The following is a 16,542-nucleotide window of genomic DNA, read 5'->3' on the forward strand; positions in this document are numbered from 1 at the left end:
ATTTTGTTATTGAATTTTTGTATTGTTCTTTGTAAATTATTATTTTTTTTTGCAAATTATTATATACAATTATTTTTTTTTATTTATTCAAAAGTTTAATTTATTTAAATCTATTATAAAATTGTATCTTTGTTATTATATCTTTATTTTTTTATCATTTCTTTCTATATTTTTTACACATTTTTACCAAAAACGAATTTTGAATTTTCCCGCCTTTTTACCAGAAACAGCGCCTCCAGTGTCAGAAGTACCAACCACAGTAGTTTTCCGGGTTGTCCAAAATTTTTTCTATTTTTCCTCCTTTTCTTTTGTATTTATATATAGAAACACTTTTATGTATATAAAAATCAGAGAAACAAGTGAACAAAATAACATCTACAATCCCAATTTTTTACTTTTCCCTTTTCTTTTTCATTTAATAATTGAAAACAAGTACAAAAATTTAACTTAAAGACACCAGGACACCACTGTCAAGATCGATGTATATAAATTGATTTATTGTTGTCATTGTTGTTGTTAACGTTGTTATATTTCCTGTAATAGAAATATTTTCTCCCTCACAAAGAAGAATTTCTCAAATTTGATTTTCTTCTTTTAAAAAAAGTGTTTTTTGTGTTTTTTAAAGCATTTAAAGTGAGAAAAGTGACGAACAGGGTGCCCTTCCTCCTATGGAATGCTAGAAGTATAATCCCAAAAAGAGCTGAATTTGAAGTACTTATGTGGAAAATTAATCCTGATGTAGTATGCCTCACGGAGACGTGGCTTAGTAACAAACACATTTTTGAATTCCCGGGATACATCACGCTTAGACAGGACCGTCCTGACGGCAGGGGGGGAGGAGTACTGATTCTTATTCGTAACAAAATTAATTTTTGCACAATAATATCCACTCATAATAATATTAATGACCTTCACATTGATATTGTGGGATTGAATATGAAAACACTGTATGGAAACACACAAATTATCTGTACATATGTTCCCCCTGGAAGAGATGTACCTGTACAACTGTGGGAGGAGATACTTGATGACCTCCCTACATACTCTAATCGTATTCTATGTGGGGATTTTAATGCACACCACACCTGCTGGGGCGATCATTCCACAAATTTAAGAGGATCTTCTCTTCTTACATTCACTATGCACAATGACTTGTTCCCAATGAATGACACACAACCTACTAGACATACGTACGACGACACACCTGGTAACAACCTTGATCTATTGTTCTGCACCTCCACAATATTGCAGACTTCTGACACCACAATACTTGATGACTCTTACACCTCTGATCATTATCCGGTAATAGTCAAGGCTAACATAAAACCACAGAATATATGCACAACCTCTACCAGAATTAATTTGAATAATGTTAACTGGAATGACTTTAGGGATCGTACTGACCATGACACACTTACTCTAGCTGACGAGCTTATTAATGAAATAAGACCAAGTGTTATATTCAATCGCTTTGTTACTAACATCAAGAACCGACTCTTGGAATGTGGGGCTTACATTCCTAAAGGAATTACACATATTAATAACTCTAAACCACTCTGGTGGAATGCAGAATGTGACAGAATCATAAAAATCAGGAGGGAAAATTATAAATGGTATCAAAATAATCAAAACTTAAATAATAGAATTGAGTTCAAAAGAAAAGATGAAGAGATTAAAAAGTTACTTAGAGCTCAAAAGACGTTAGGTTTTAAGAAATTTTGTGAGAGTATCTCCCCAGCACGTGGAACACAGGTGCTGTGGAGAACAATAAAAGCATTATCCTCTAGATCGGGATCAAGGTACACTAACATCACCACAGACCCTACACATCCTGATATGACTAAATTCAAGAATGATCTTATTAGAGAAGACATACCACCCTCAGAACTGGAATTCTTACCTACAACTCACATTTACACGGAGGATTTCACTCCTTTCACAAAAAATGAATTTGATGCTGTCCTAACATCTACCAAACCTGACTCTGCTCCGGGACAGGATAGAATCACTGGTGAAGTAATTAAAAAACTAGGTTCTATTTCTTTGGAGTTCCTTCTTCTAATATATAATAGAATGTTATTATTTTCATCCTTCCCGGAGGACTGGCAGGAGACCATGGTCATTCCAATTTCTAAACCTGGTGGAAAGGGATTCCGCCCTATTGCCCTTACATCCGTCTTCTGCAAGATATTCGAGGGGCTGATCCAGCGGAGGTTGGAGCATGATGTTGAGGCATCTCGAGCTATTCCTAAATACCAGTTTGGCTTTAGGAGGGAGAGGTCCTCAGTTGACTGTGTGTCCACCTTTGTGGCTGACATTCTGGGAGGTTTTACGGAAGCTGCACACACTTTGGCTATTTCGATAGATATTAAAGGGGCCTTTAATAACGTGCGACCTTCAATTTTGCATAGACATCTGATTGCCCTAAATATAAATCCACATTATATTAATTTCATTACTTTTTTAACAACAAAAAGATGGATCACCTTCTCAAACGGACCAGATAGAAAACTCTGTGGTATTGGTGTGCCACAGGGTGGTGTTCTTTCCCCTTTATTATTTAATATCTATCTTAGAAAAATCGGAAATATATTACCAATCAATTTTAAATATGTCATGTATGCGGATGACTTGCTTTTATATGTAAAATTTGATGACCCCAACTTGGTTGCCGAGGAGGCCACTGCGGTCCTTAATACCCTTAGTGCCTGGCTCGAAAACCTGGGCCTTGAGATTTCACCTAGCAAAACGTTTTGCTGTGTGTTCTCAAGATCCAGAACTCAATTTGATAATCTGGGAGTATATGTAGGGGATACACTCGTTAAATGTGAACATTCACTAAAATTGCTGGGAATAATTATGGATAGAAAATTAACTTGGTTACCACATATTACATACATAGCAAACAAAGCTACAAGGGCTTTGGGAATACTTAAAATCACGACCAGAACATCCTGGGGAACTAATCCAACTCTGGCGTTAATAGTATATAAGGGTTTAATTCGCGCGATACTAGACTGGGGCTCGCCCTTATTTGCTGACACTACAAAAACTAATTTGAAAATACTAGATAGAGTACAAAACGCTTCCCTCAGGATAGCTCTAGGACTTATGAGGTCTACCCCCATTTCTGTTCTCCTGGCAGAGGCGGGTGAGACTCCCCTCTCCTTACGAAGAATAATCCTATCCAATACATTTTTGCTGAGAAACTATAAATGGAAGGATAATCCATTGATTCCAAAATTGAAATTGTTAAAGGAAAGGCTCTCACTCCGAAAACTTAAAAATTACGAAACACGATACACAATTTTAAACACTTATTGCAGGGCGGTCCCCTTAGCTCAGGACAGGTTCAGGGCCTTTCGGACTTCATATTTCGACTGGGATTGGAGAGCGATCTCCTCCCCGGTGGACTGTGATCTCTTGACTGGTTTTAAATTTAAAAATAATCCTCATTCAGAAAGATCTTTTAGAGAGCATATTCAAAAGGAATATCGGGACTATACTGTCATTTACACTGACGCTTCGTACAACAGGAAGCATTCTGAGGCCTCAGCTGCAATTTATGTCGAGGGACGGGACTACCACTCTGGAACCCCCCTCCAGTTTGGTACCTCAGTTCTTACGGCGGAATTGTATGCCATTTTTAGAGCGATACTGTACGCTGAAATGCACTCACTATCAATGGTCCTCATTGTGTCTGACTCATTATCGGCGTTAAGTATCATCTCTAATTGCCTAAAATTTAAAAATATACCAGAAACTACATATAAAATACTCACACACATTTATACCTTTACAAACTCCTCCATAAACAACAAAATAAGCTTTTTGTGGGTTCCTGGTCACTCAGGCCTAGTAGGTAACGAAAGGGTTGATTTGACTGCGAAACTAACAAACTGCTATACAAATCGTATATACTTTAAACCTCCAATTGAAGATCTCAAAAAAGAAGTCATCCTTCCTGATATGGAAGCATGGCTCTCAAAGTTGTGGCCCTACACAGAGGTACAGTCTAATAATCCCTATTTTGGTAGAGTGAATTTTGAAACTAGCAGACCCTGGTTCAAGGATATATCACGACCCAGAAGGGAAATTGTAACAATAACTAGATTGAGATCTACACACATCTCAACCGCGGACCATCTAAGCAGATTTTATAATAACGCGAACTTGACCTGCGGATGTGGATCGATGTGGAGAAGTCTCGAGCATATTATTTATGATTGTCCCATTTTGGAACAAGCAAGACCAAAATACATCCGATTTTTGAATAAAAAATTTCCAGGTTTGAATCCGAGAGAGATCTCGATGGATGACTTAGTGTACAATCCAGATGAGGAACTTGTCAGGGAGCTGGGAGGCTTCATAACCTCTGGCGGAATTAATCTGTGAGATGTGGGGTCGAGTGCCTTGGTGCTCATTCCCTCTGCTTCTTCGGACCGTTCATGTAATATCAAACGATCACTTACTATGAATTAATTAAATAAAGGTCCCAAGTAAGGGGAGGGATTGATGTATGATTGCGCGGCCCTTTCTCTCTTTGATCCAAAATAAAAAAACAAAAATCCCTGGCAGTACTATCCTTAAAGAATGTTTTTTATTTTTTCTCACAATATTTTTTTTGAAACAGTACAAAGACCTTTGACACTTACATACTTGACTATATAGACAACAACTAGACTGACTATGTGGACTGCCTATTCCTTATTTTCCTTATCCTGAAAGACATTCAAATGGATTGGACACAAGCTGCTCAAATGGACAAGATTCACTCTCAACTAAAGTCATGTACACACGGACACGAATCAAACGCAATCACTTTATATTCTTCTATTCTATTTTGTTTGTTCTGACAGTTGGCTGAGCCAGAAGTCATTTAAGAAGAAGAAGAAGAAGAAATATTTTCTCCCTCACAAAGAAGAATTTCTCAAATTTGATTTTCTTCTTTTAAAAAAAGTGTTTTTTGTGTTTTTTAAAGCATTTAAAGTGAGAAAAGTGACGAACAGGGTGCCCTTCCAGGAGCGTATGAATTAATTCCGAAACCCTGACAATAGAATAATTTCCTTTGATTATTGATCTCTAACATTAATAATTAGAAACAAAGACTAAATATGTTTAGAAAATTGAACAAAAATATATTTTTCAGCAAGTGAATATTTTGGTTTTTTTTAATATTTAATATCGTTTTTTTTTAAAAGAGACACATGTTTTTTTTTGGAGTGAATTTACAGTGTTGAGAAAGAGTGGTTAAGGAGTCGAGAAAAAATAAGGAAGGAATTATAGTAGGGAAACCTGTTTAGTGATTGGTGTTAATTTATTTTTGTTCTACTTCTGTCAGAAAGACGTGGCAAAGAGGCAAAAGTGTCAGCATTAATTTTGTTATTTACTTTTTTATTCAAATATTATTAAATTCCACCACACTGACATTCTATTCTTTTTTGAAAAAACAAAAGAAGAACAATCAGTCGAGGTTCGATATTATTATGAGAAGGACATAAGGAAGTTAAATATGTCAAAAGAAATTAATAATATCAGGAAGAGACCATTGGCGGTAAGAACATTTTTTTTTCTCTAATGATTCTTATTGTTTTCCACTATAATTGTAATATTTATCAAAATTTCTAATTTCGTTTAATCGTTGACCAATTACGTTAAAAAAACAAATTTTCATTTATTTCATTTTATTTTTATTAAATTTTATTTTACTCATTTATTTTCGATTTTTTTTCTTTTTGAGAAGACAACAAAATATTTAAAAATTTGTTTTTTTCTACAGTTAATTAATTTGTTTTTTTTTATTTATTTTCGATTATTTTTTTTCTTTATTAAAATAAATTAAATGAATGAAATTAAGTTGGGAATTATTTAAATATAATTTGTAATTGTTTAATTTATAATTTTTTTTTCTTTTTTGTTTTCTGAGAGAATATATTTTTTTCGGGGAAAAATTAGAAAGTCGATGAGATCTAACCTACATGTTGAAAGTTTTTACCGTTTTTACTCATCTTTAGTCCATGAGATTCATTTCCATATAGAAATGAAAAGAATTCTTAAACTTAATATTAAAAAAACATGCTTTTAAATTTCTTGAAAGAAAAAAAAAGTTTTTTTGAAAATTTCAGAAAAGAATTTTGAAAAATTAATCAGTTTTCAATAAATTTAATTGCTAATTTAGAAAATAATTGAATTTTAAAGAATTGAATTGCTAATTTTGAAAATAATTGAATTTTAAAGAATTTAATTGCTAATTTTCAAAGTAATTGAATTTTAAAAAATTTAATTAAAAAATTTAAAGAATTTAATTTTTAATTTACAAAATAATTGAATTTTAAAGAATTTAATTGCTAATTTTGAAAATAATTGAATTTTAAAGAATTTAATTGCTAATTTTCAAAGTAATTGAATTTTAAAGAATTTAATTAAAAAAATTTAAAGAATTTATAATTTTGAAAATAATTGAATTTTAAAGAATTTAATTGCTAATTTTGAAAATAATTGAATTTTTGAGAGTAAATTTTATTACAATTTTCGAAAATAATTGAATTTCTTGAGAAAATTTTTTTATTCATGAAAATAATTGAATTCCTTAGTGAGTAAATTTAATTGATTTTCGAGAAAATAATTGAATTGTTTGGAATAATTGGACTAAAATTTTTAAAACCTAATTAAATTCATTCAAGAATTTGAAAATCCGTGTTTTTTGCTGACAACGAGCGTGTAATATTTGCTAGTACTTAATAATTTACTGTTTTTATTTATTTTTTATTTCAATTCTTTTTTTTTTAATAAAACTAAATTTTTCGAATATTTGTATTTTTCCATAGTAAAATATTGAAATTTTCTTTTTCTTCCAGACTTGTGCGAATGTTTCGTACCAAGATCACAATGTCTCGCGTGTAAAAAGAGGCGAAGCCTTGGGCTTCACAAACGGTTTTCGAGGATGCACCATTTGGCTGACGGGCTTATCGGGAGCGGGCAAAACCTCGATATCATTTCAAGTCGAGGCCTATTTGGTGAATCGTGGAATTGCAGCGTACAGCTTGGACGGCGACAATGTGAGAACGGGACTCAACAAAAATTTGGGATTCAGCGAGGAGGACAGAACGGAGAATATAAGGAGGGTCGCCGAAGTTGCCAAATTATTCGCTGACAGTGGACAAATTTGTCTCTGCAGTTTCGTATCGCCCTTCGAAAAAGATCGACAAATGGCGAGGGAAATTCACGAGGCCGGGAAATTGCCATTCTTTGAGGTCTTCATTGACACGCCACTCGATGTTTGCGAGGCGCGGGACACGAAGGGACTTTACAAGCGGGCAAGACGAGGTTATTTTTTTTTCTTCTTGATCAATTTTCCCTTTCTGTCGATTTTAAATCGAATTTTTCTCATCTTTCGATTTTAATTCAAATTTTCCTTCTGTTCTTTTCATTATTTTTCCTTTTCTTTCGATTGTAATTCAAATTTTCCTGTTCTCTCGATTTTAACACAAACTTTCAATTTTTAATAAATTTAAAAAGAAATTTTAAGAACAATTATTGACTACAGAAATTCAATTATTTTCAAAAATTTATAAACATTCTCGTCAAAATTTCAATTATTTTTATAAATAATACAATTCTTCTCCAAAATTCAATTATTTTCCAAAAATTTCATAAAATTCTCGTCAAAATTTCAATTATTTTCCAAAATTTCATAAAATTCTTGGCAAAATATCAATTATTTTCAAAAATTTTCCTCATTTCAATTATTTTTAATATCTATTTTAATAAAAATTTCACAGTAATTCAATTACTTTCCCATTTTTTATAAATTTCTTCACACCAATTCAATTATTTTTAATTTTTTAATGAAGTTTATCGAAAGAATTCAAATATATTCAAAGAGTAGAAAAAAATAGTTCTGAGAAATTCAATTATTTCGAAAACTTGAAATAAAATTCTTTTAAAAATTCTATTATTTAAAAAAATTTTGACAAAATTCTTTACAAGATTTAGTTAATAAAATTGCAATTTTAATAAAATTTTCCTACTCAATTCAATTATTTTCAATACAATTCTTCTTAAGAATTCAATTATTTTCACAAATAAAACATTTTTTTTAATGGGAATTCAATTATTTGAAAAAAAATTTGAATAAAATTCTTCGTAAGAAATCAATTATTTTCATAAATAATAAAATTTTTCTCGAGAATTCGATTAGTTCAAAAAAATTTTGATAAAATGCTTTATAAATTTGAAAAATTAAAAATAAAATTGATTATAGAATACAATTATTTTGTCGATGGAATTTAATTTTTTTTCAAAATGTTATAAAAAATTCTGAGAAATTCAATTATTTAAAAAATTTGAATAAAATTCTTCACGAGAAATTAACTTAATATCTTAAATAATAATATTTTTTTTAAGCCATTAGGCCACAAGAAAGAAGGAAATCTTTACTGTATTATAATTGGCTTAAAATGAAAAAGGAGTTATACACTCCATATACTTAATAATATTTTTCTCCGGAATTCAATTATTTTCACAAATAAAATATTCTTCACAGGAATTCTTTCCTGATATTTTGTTGATAATAATTGAATTTTTGCAAAAATTTTACTATTTGAAAAAACAATTGAATTTGTTTCGAAGGATTTATTAAAATTTTGTTGAAAATAATTCAATTTTTGCAAAACAAATTTATTATTTATGAAAATAACTGAATTCTTCAGAAGAATGTTATTATTTATGAAAATAATTGAATTATTGCTAAGAATTTTAATAATTTTTGAAAATAATAGAATTCCTGTGAAGATTTTATTAATTTTTTAAAATAATTGAATTTCTACGAAGATTTTTATTGTTTTTTTTAAATAATTTTATTTTTGCGAAGAATTTTATTAAAAGTTTTCAAAAAAAAATTGAATTCGTGCAATAAATTTTATAAACATTGAATTCAAAATAATTTTATTCTTTCAATTAATTTTATGAAAATTGTATTGAAAATAATTAAATTTCTGCAAAAAATTTTCTCATTTATGAAAATAATTGCATTCTTTGGAGGAATTTTAGTATTTTTGAAAATAATTGAATTCTTTTAATAAATTTAATTTGAATTGCATTGAGTTAAAAATAATTTAATTTCTTGCGGAAATTTTTTTCATTTATGAAAGTAATTGAATTCTTGAGAGTAAATTTTATTATTTTGGAAAATAATTGACTTTCTTGCAAAAATTGTTGTATTTATGAGAATAATTGAATTCTTGATAGTAAATTTTATTATTTTATTATTATTTTATAAGAATTATAATTACTGTCAAAAATGTTTATAAAAATCTTCGAAACAATTCAATTATTTTCTTTAAAAATAAAATTCTTCGAAGCAATTCAATTATTTAGGAAATTTTAATTAAATTCTTCTCAAGAATTCAAATTTTTTTCAAAAATAAAACTTTTCACAAGAATTCAATTATTTAAAAAAAAAATTTAATAAAATTCTTTGTCAGATTTCAATTATTTTCAATTTTTTTAATGAAATTTTGTCGATGGAATTTAATTATTTTCAAAATGTTATAAAAAATTCTGAAAAATTCAATTATTTAAAAAATTTGAATAAAATGCTTCACAAGAAATTAATTTAATATCATAAATAATAATATTTTTCTCCGGAATTCAATTATTTTCAGAAATAAAATTCTTTACAGGAATTCAATTCTTTAACAAATTTTTTAATAAAATTCGTTGCAAGAATTAAATTACTTTGATTAATAACAATATTTATAGCATAGTTTCAATTATTTTTTATGTACAATTTTACATAAACTGATAGAAAATTGCATTTATTCTTTATAATTTTTTTAAAATTCGCCGAAAGAATTCAATTATTTTTAGAAGTTTTTATAAATTTCTTTAAAAAAAATCAATTTTAAGAAATATTCAATTATTTAATAGATTATTTATCTTTGTATTTAAATAATTGAATTTTCGAAAAATTTTCTAATAAAAATTGATTAAAAATGAATTTCAGTTAAAAATTGAAATTATAATTGAATATTAAAAGCATCATGGCGTAAATTTTTCTAAATCGATTGCTCCGAGTCGAAGACTCGGAGTGATCGATTTCTTCATGTTTTATAACAATTTTTTATTTTTAAACTTTCATTCTTTTTTTTTATTAATTTTTCCTTTACTTTCGATTTTAATTCTAATTTTCCTTTTATCTTTTTATTCAGTTTTCCAATGTTTTGCTTTAAATTCTAATTTTCCCTTTCTTTCGATTTTAATTCGAATTTTCCATTTCTTTTGATTTTGATTCAAATTTTCTTCTTTCTGTTTAAAAAATTTTTCCCCTTTGTTCGATTTACACTCGAATTTTCCTTTTTTTTTGTTCGATATTCGAATTTTCCTTTTCTTTCGATTTTAATTCAATTTTTCCTTTTTTTGTGTTCTTTATTTAAATTTTCCCTCTTTCGATATTAATTTTCTATTTTTTCGTTTATTTTTTTTTTTTTTTGCAAATTGGAAATAGAAAATTAAAATTTAAAATTGTGTCTTCTTTTTTTGGCAGGAGAAATAAAAAAATTCACTGGAATCGATCAGGAATATCAAATACCGCAAAATTATGATTTGAGAGTAAAGACGGAAAATTATACAATTGAGGAATCGGCGGCGATTGTCATCAATTTATTGGAGAAGAAAAACTTTATACCCGTGTTGCCGAAACCCTGGATAAGCATTGAGAAGGAACGAGAGAGACTCAAAGCGCCGCAACTCTTGGCGGAAACTTTAAAGTCCATCGACATTTCCACAATCGACGTTCAATGGTTGCAAATTATTGCCGAAGGTTGGGCGGCGCCTTTGAAAGGCTTCATGCGAGAGGACCAATATTTGGAAGTATGTTCATTATTTATTCTCGTTCTATTTAACGGAAAATAATGGAAAAAATATTTTTTGCCTTTTTATTATTTCATTTTATTTTTAATTAATTGTTTTTGAAAAATTTTAATTTCAATTTTGTTTTAAATTAGTTTCAAATTTAAAAATTTTAACGCAATTTTTTGAAAGGAGTCAATTATCTTAGTAAATATTAAAATTCTTTCCAGAGTTTCTATTTTTTAATTTTTATTTTGAGTTGGAAAAAAATTGTTAAAAGTTAAAAAGAAAAATTATTCTTCAGGTGCAACATTTGAAGACACTGACTGTGAATGGAGTGGAAGTGAATCAATCAATTCCGATTGTCCTCGCGGTGACGAAGGAGGATAAGGAGCGTCTCGAAAATGAAACGAGAATTTGTCTCCGCTATAATGGAAAAAATGTGGCGATTTTAGAAGCACCGGAATTTTATTTTCATCGTAAGGAGGAGCGATGTGGTTGGCAATTCGGAACGACGAATATCGCGCATCCTTATGTGAAAATGATTTATGAATCTGGCGATTGGCTGGTTGGCGGTGAGGTGGAATTGCTGTGTAAAAAAATATTGTGGAACGATGGACTCGATGAATATCGATTGACGCCAAACGAAATAAAACTCAAGTGCAAAGAAATGAAGGCCGACGCAATTTTTGCATTTCAATTGAGAAATCCCATTCATAATGGACACGCACTCCTCATGCAGGTAATGAATTATTTTTTTCATTTTCTTTTCATTTTTGGTAATGAATTTTATTATTTTCACTTTCTTTTCTTTTTTGGCAATGAATTTTATTATTTTCACTTTCTTTTCATTTTTGGTAATGAATTTTATTATTTTCACTTTCTTTTCATTTTTGGTAGAAGAAATGTTTTATTTTTTGTCAAATTTCTTTTTTAACTTTTGATTTTTTAATTCTTGAAAATGTTTTCTTTATTTTGGAAAAAAATTTAAAAATGAAGAAAATAGAATTTTCTACAGAAATTTTTTGAATTTTCAATACAAAAATACTCTTTTTTTCAAGGATACGAGAAAAAAACTTTTGGAGGAGAAAGGTTATAAAAATCCAGTTTTGCTCCTTCATCCATTGGGCGGATGGACAAAGGACGATGACGTTCCTCTGAAAGTACGAATTGAACAACACAAAGCAGTTCTCGACGAGGGAATTCTCGATTGGAAATCAACTCTTTTGGCGATATTTCCATCTCCAATGATGTACGCTGGACCAATCGAGGCAAGTTTTTCGAGAGAAAGAAGGAGAAAACAAAACAAAAATTATTGAAAAAATTAATAAAAGTAATAAATAATAATTACCTATTTTTAGTTAATAATTAATTGTGAATTCTTTTTTTTGAAACTTTAGGTTCAATGGCACGCGAAAGCGAGAATGAATGCCGGAGCAAATTTTTACATTGTCGGAAGGGATCCAGCTGGGATACCGCATCCAAATCCAAGTTCAACGCCAGATGGAAATTTATACGATCCAACGCATGGTGCGCGGGTATTGGAGAAAGCACGTGGTCTACGTACACTCGAAATTATTCCATTTCGCGTCGCCGCCTATGACGTGAGAAATAAAAGAATGGCATATTTCGAGGAAGAGAGAGAAGAAGATTTTCGACTTCTATCCGGAACTAGAATAAGACGTACGTTCATATAATTCTATGCAAATTAACAAAATTTATTATTTTTAAAATATTCCATTAATTATGAATTTCGGAATAATTTCAGATTCAAAATTAAAAAAAAAGAAATTATTAGCTAATTTACTAACTAATTATAATTATTTATTGTTTTTAAAAAGATTCATAATATTCTTCGCGGGAATTCAATTATTTTCAATATAACTTTAATTGAATTCCCCCAAAAAGAATTCCGTTTATTTTTAAAAGTTTTGATAAAATTCTTCGCAAAAATACAATTATTTTGAAAAAATTTTCATTTCATAAAATTCAGTTACTTTCAAAATTTTTAATTAAACTTATTAAAGAAACTCTATTATTTAAAAAAAAAATTCAAAGAAATTCTTCAAAAGAATTGAATTCGGATTTTTTCGAGAATTCAATTATTTAAATGCAAAGATAAATAATGTATTAAATAATTAAATAATTATTAAAATTGAATTTTTTTAAACAAATTTATAAAAAAATTCTAAAAATAATTGAATTCTTTCGGCGAATTTCAAAAAAAAATTATAAAGAATAAATGCAATTTTCTAACAGTTTATGTGAAATTGTACATAAAAAATAATTCAAACTCTGCTATTGAATTTCTTAGAATTTTTTAAAACCTTTTAAAAATAATTAAATTCCATCGAGAAATTGAAAATAATTGAAATCTGACGAAGAATTTTATTTAATTTTTTTTAATAATAAATTCTTGTGAAAAGATTTATTTTAAAAAAAAATTTGAATTCTTGGGAAGAATTTAATTAAAATTTCTTAAATAATTAAATCGCTTCGAAGTATTTTATTTTTTAAGAAAATAATTGAATTGTTTCGAAGATTTTTACAAACATTTTTGACAGTAATTGTAATTCTTATAAAATAATAAAATTTACTCTCAAGAATTAAATTATCTTTTGAAAATAATAGAATTCCAGTGAAGAAAATAAAGCATTGAAATTCTTCGAAGAATTCAAGAATTTAATTACTTTCATAAATAAAAAAATTTCCGCAAGAAATTAAATTATTTTTAACTCAATGCAATTCAAATTAAATTTATTAAAAGAATTCAATTATTTTCAAAAATACTAAAATTCCTCCAAAGAATGCAATTATTTTCATAAATGAGAAAATTTTTTGCAGAAATTTAATTATTTTTAATACAATTTTCATAAAATTAATTGAAAGAATAAAATTATTTTGAATTCAATGTTTATAAAATTTATTGCACGAATTTAATTTTTTTTTGAAAACTTTTAATAAAATTCTTCGCAAAAATAAAATTATTTAAAAAAAAACAATAAAAATTTTCGTAGAAATTCAATTATTTTAAAAAATTAATAAAATCTTCACAGGAATTCTATTATTTTCAAAAATTATTAAAATTCTTAGCCATAATTCAATTATTTTCATAAATAATAACATTCTTCTGAAGATTTCAGTTATTTTCATAAATAATAAATTTGTTTTGAAAAAATTGAATTATTTTCAACAAAATTTTAATAAATCCTTCGAAACAAATTCAATTGTTTTTTCAAATAGTAAAATCTTTGCAAAAATTCAATTATTATCAATAAAATATCAGGAAAGAATTCCTGTAAAGAATATTTTATTTGTGAAAATAATTGAATTCCGGAAAAAAATATTATTATTTATGATATTAAATTAATTTCTTGTGAAGAATTTTATTCAAATTTTTTAAATAATTGAATTTCTCAGAATTTTTTATAACATTTTGAAAATAATTAAATTTCATTAAAAAATTGAAAATAATTGAAATCTGACGAAGAATTTTATTAAATTTTTTTTTAAATAATTGAATTCTTGTGAAAAGTTTTATTTTTAAAAAAAATTTGAATTCTTGGGAAGAATTTAATTAAAATTTCTTAAATAATTGAATTGCCTTGAAGAATTTTTTTTTTAGAAAATAATTGAATTGTTTCGAAGATTTTTACAAACTTGACAGTAAAATTGTAATTCCTATAAGGAATGTTATATTTTACGAAAATAATTGTATTCTATAGTCAATTTTATTATAATTTTTCAAATTTATAAAGCATTTTATCTCAAAATTTTTGAAATAATTGAATTCTCGAGAAAAATTTTATTATTTATGAAAATAATTGATTTCTTACGAAGAATTTTATTTAAATTTTTTTCAAATAATTGAATTTTTAAGAAGAATTGTATTGAAAATAATTGAATTGAATAGGGAAATTTTATTAAAATTGCAATTTAATTAACTAAATCTTGTAAAGAATTTTGTCAATATTTTTTTAAATAACAGAATTTTTAAAAGAATTTTATTTAAATTTTGCGAAATAATTGAATTTCTCAGAACTATTTTTTTCTATTCTTTGAATATATTTGAATTCTTTCGATAAACTTCATTAAAAAATTAAAAATAATTGAATTCTTTTGGAAAATTTGATTAAAATAGTAAATATTAAAAATAATTGAAATGAGGAAAATTTTTGAAAATAATTAAAATTTTGACAAGAATTTTATTAAATTTTTGAAAATAATTGAATTTCGGAGAAGAATTGTATTATTTATAAAAATAATTAAAATTTTGACGAGAATGTTTATAAATTTTTGAAAATAATTGAATTTCTGTAATCAGTTGTTCTTAAAATTTCTATTTAAATTCATTAAAAATTGAAATTTTTAAAAATTTCATATTAAAGCCTTTGAAGTTGATCTATTTATGCAGCTTTTGAAATCTAATTAATTTGGAAAATTTTGAAGTAAAATTATTCATTTAATAATTTTTGAGTAATAATTTGATGATAGTTGTTAAAAAATGAAGTTATTAAAAAAGAAATTATTGTCAGAAAAAGAAAAAATTGAAAGTTTTGTATTAAAATTCTTGTCAATTTCATAGTTTGTGAGGTAAACAAAAAAGACACAAAAATTCAGAATTTTCTTATAAATTCTAAAACTTAAATTTTTCCCAGTACTTTTAATAAAAATCCCTGACTTTTCCCTGATTTCCCTGACTTGTGACAACCTTGTTATTTATTAATATTTATTTATATATATATTTCTATCCACTGAGAAATTATGCATTAAAATAAATTTCAAATTTCAGATCTTGCGAAAATGAACGAAACACCACCGGAAGGTTACATGGCACCGAAGGCATGGAACATACTCGTCGATTATTATCAAAATTTAAAATCGTAGCAAGTTTTTTTTCTTTCTTTATAAAATTAAGGTAAAAAAACAAAAAAATATTTTATTTTGCTCTTTAAATATGTAATTTACTATTTTTACTCTTTTTTATTTTAAATAACTTATTATTTTAAGACCACTATTATAATTATGTAAACATAACAGAACGACAAAAATGTTTTCTCTGAGATTCATTTTTTGATTGTATTTTCTATTTATTTTTTTTATTCCTTTGGGACACACTTGCAATAAATTTTTTCTCTTCAAATTATAATTCCTTATATAGAAATTGTGTAAATATTCATAAGAAAGAGAATTATTATAATAATAAATTTCTATTATTTAAATCTGAATGTGAATTTAAAAGAAAATATATTCCGATTATTGAAAATGGAGAGAACTTCAAATTATTTATTACCGAAAATATGAAATGAATGTAAGAAAGAAATTGAAAAATAGTTATAAGTAAATACTATTTATTTCTATAAAATAAGAATAATTTCTCGTCGTAATTATTTTCTTTTCTTCAAAAAATCAAGAGAGAAATTGTTTTTATATTAATCACGAAAAACTAATTTTAAATACATATTTCAACTTAACTTCAAAGTCAGTCTAAGAATTTAATTTTTTTTCTTTAGCTTTAAATATATAATCGTGTTTATATAATTATATGTAACATTTAATTATAATTATATTTCCATATAATTGTATAAAATATTTAATTATAATCATATTTTTTATATAATTATAATTTAACTTATAATCATTATTTTCTCTATAATTATAAAATAGTTAATTATAATTATTTTCTATATA

At 26.7% G+C, this 16,542-nt stretch overlaps 1 protein-coding gene across 1 annotated transcript; it reads left to right on the top strand.

Moving 5' to 3' along the window:
- The first annotated feature begins 5,109 nt into the window (after positions 1 to 5,109).
- Positions 5,110 to 15,818, top strand: LOC122512534 (bifunctional 3'-phosphoadenosine 5'-phosphosulfate synthase 2-like). The gene is made up of 7 exons (XM_043628424.1): positions 5,110 to 5,554; positions 6,858 to 7,326; positions 10,547 to 10,872; positions 11,156 to 11,593; positions 11,913 to 12,122; positions 12,252 to 12,534; positions 15,644 to 15,818. Exons 1-7 carry the CDS (start codon positions 5,513 to 5,515, stop codon positions 15,736 to 15,738), a joined length of 1,863 nt encoding a protein of 620 aa, XP_043484359.1. The 5' UTR covers positions 5,110 to 5,512; the 3' UTR covers positions 15,739 to 15,818.
- The last annotated feature ends 724 nt before the right edge of the window (positions 15,819 to 16,542 follow it).

The sequence above is a fragment of the Leptopilina heterotoma genome, unplaced genomic scaffold (assembly GCF_015476425.1).
Source record: "Leptopilina heterotoma isolate Lh14 unplaced genomic scaffold, ASM1547642v1 Lhet_123, whole genome shotgun sequence".
NCBI classification, from domain to species: Eukaryota; Metazoa; Arthropoda; class Insecta; order Hymenoptera; family Figitidae; genus Leptopilina; species Leptopilina heterotoma.

Bases quoted from the DNA above. Each gene is read 5' to 3' on its own strand.
- LOC122512534 (XM_043628424.1), top strand. From the start codon at position 5,513: ATGTCAAAAGAAATTAATAATATCAGGAAGAGACCATTGGCG. The intron at 11,594-11,912 runs GTAATGAATTAT...CTTTTTTTCAAG, and splicing joins GACACGCACTCCTCATGCAG to GATACGAGAAAAAAACTTTT. The intron at 12,123-12,251 runs GCAAGTTTTTCG...TTGAAACTTTAG, and splicing joins TGTACGCTGGACCAATCGAG to GTTCAATGGCACGCGAAAGC.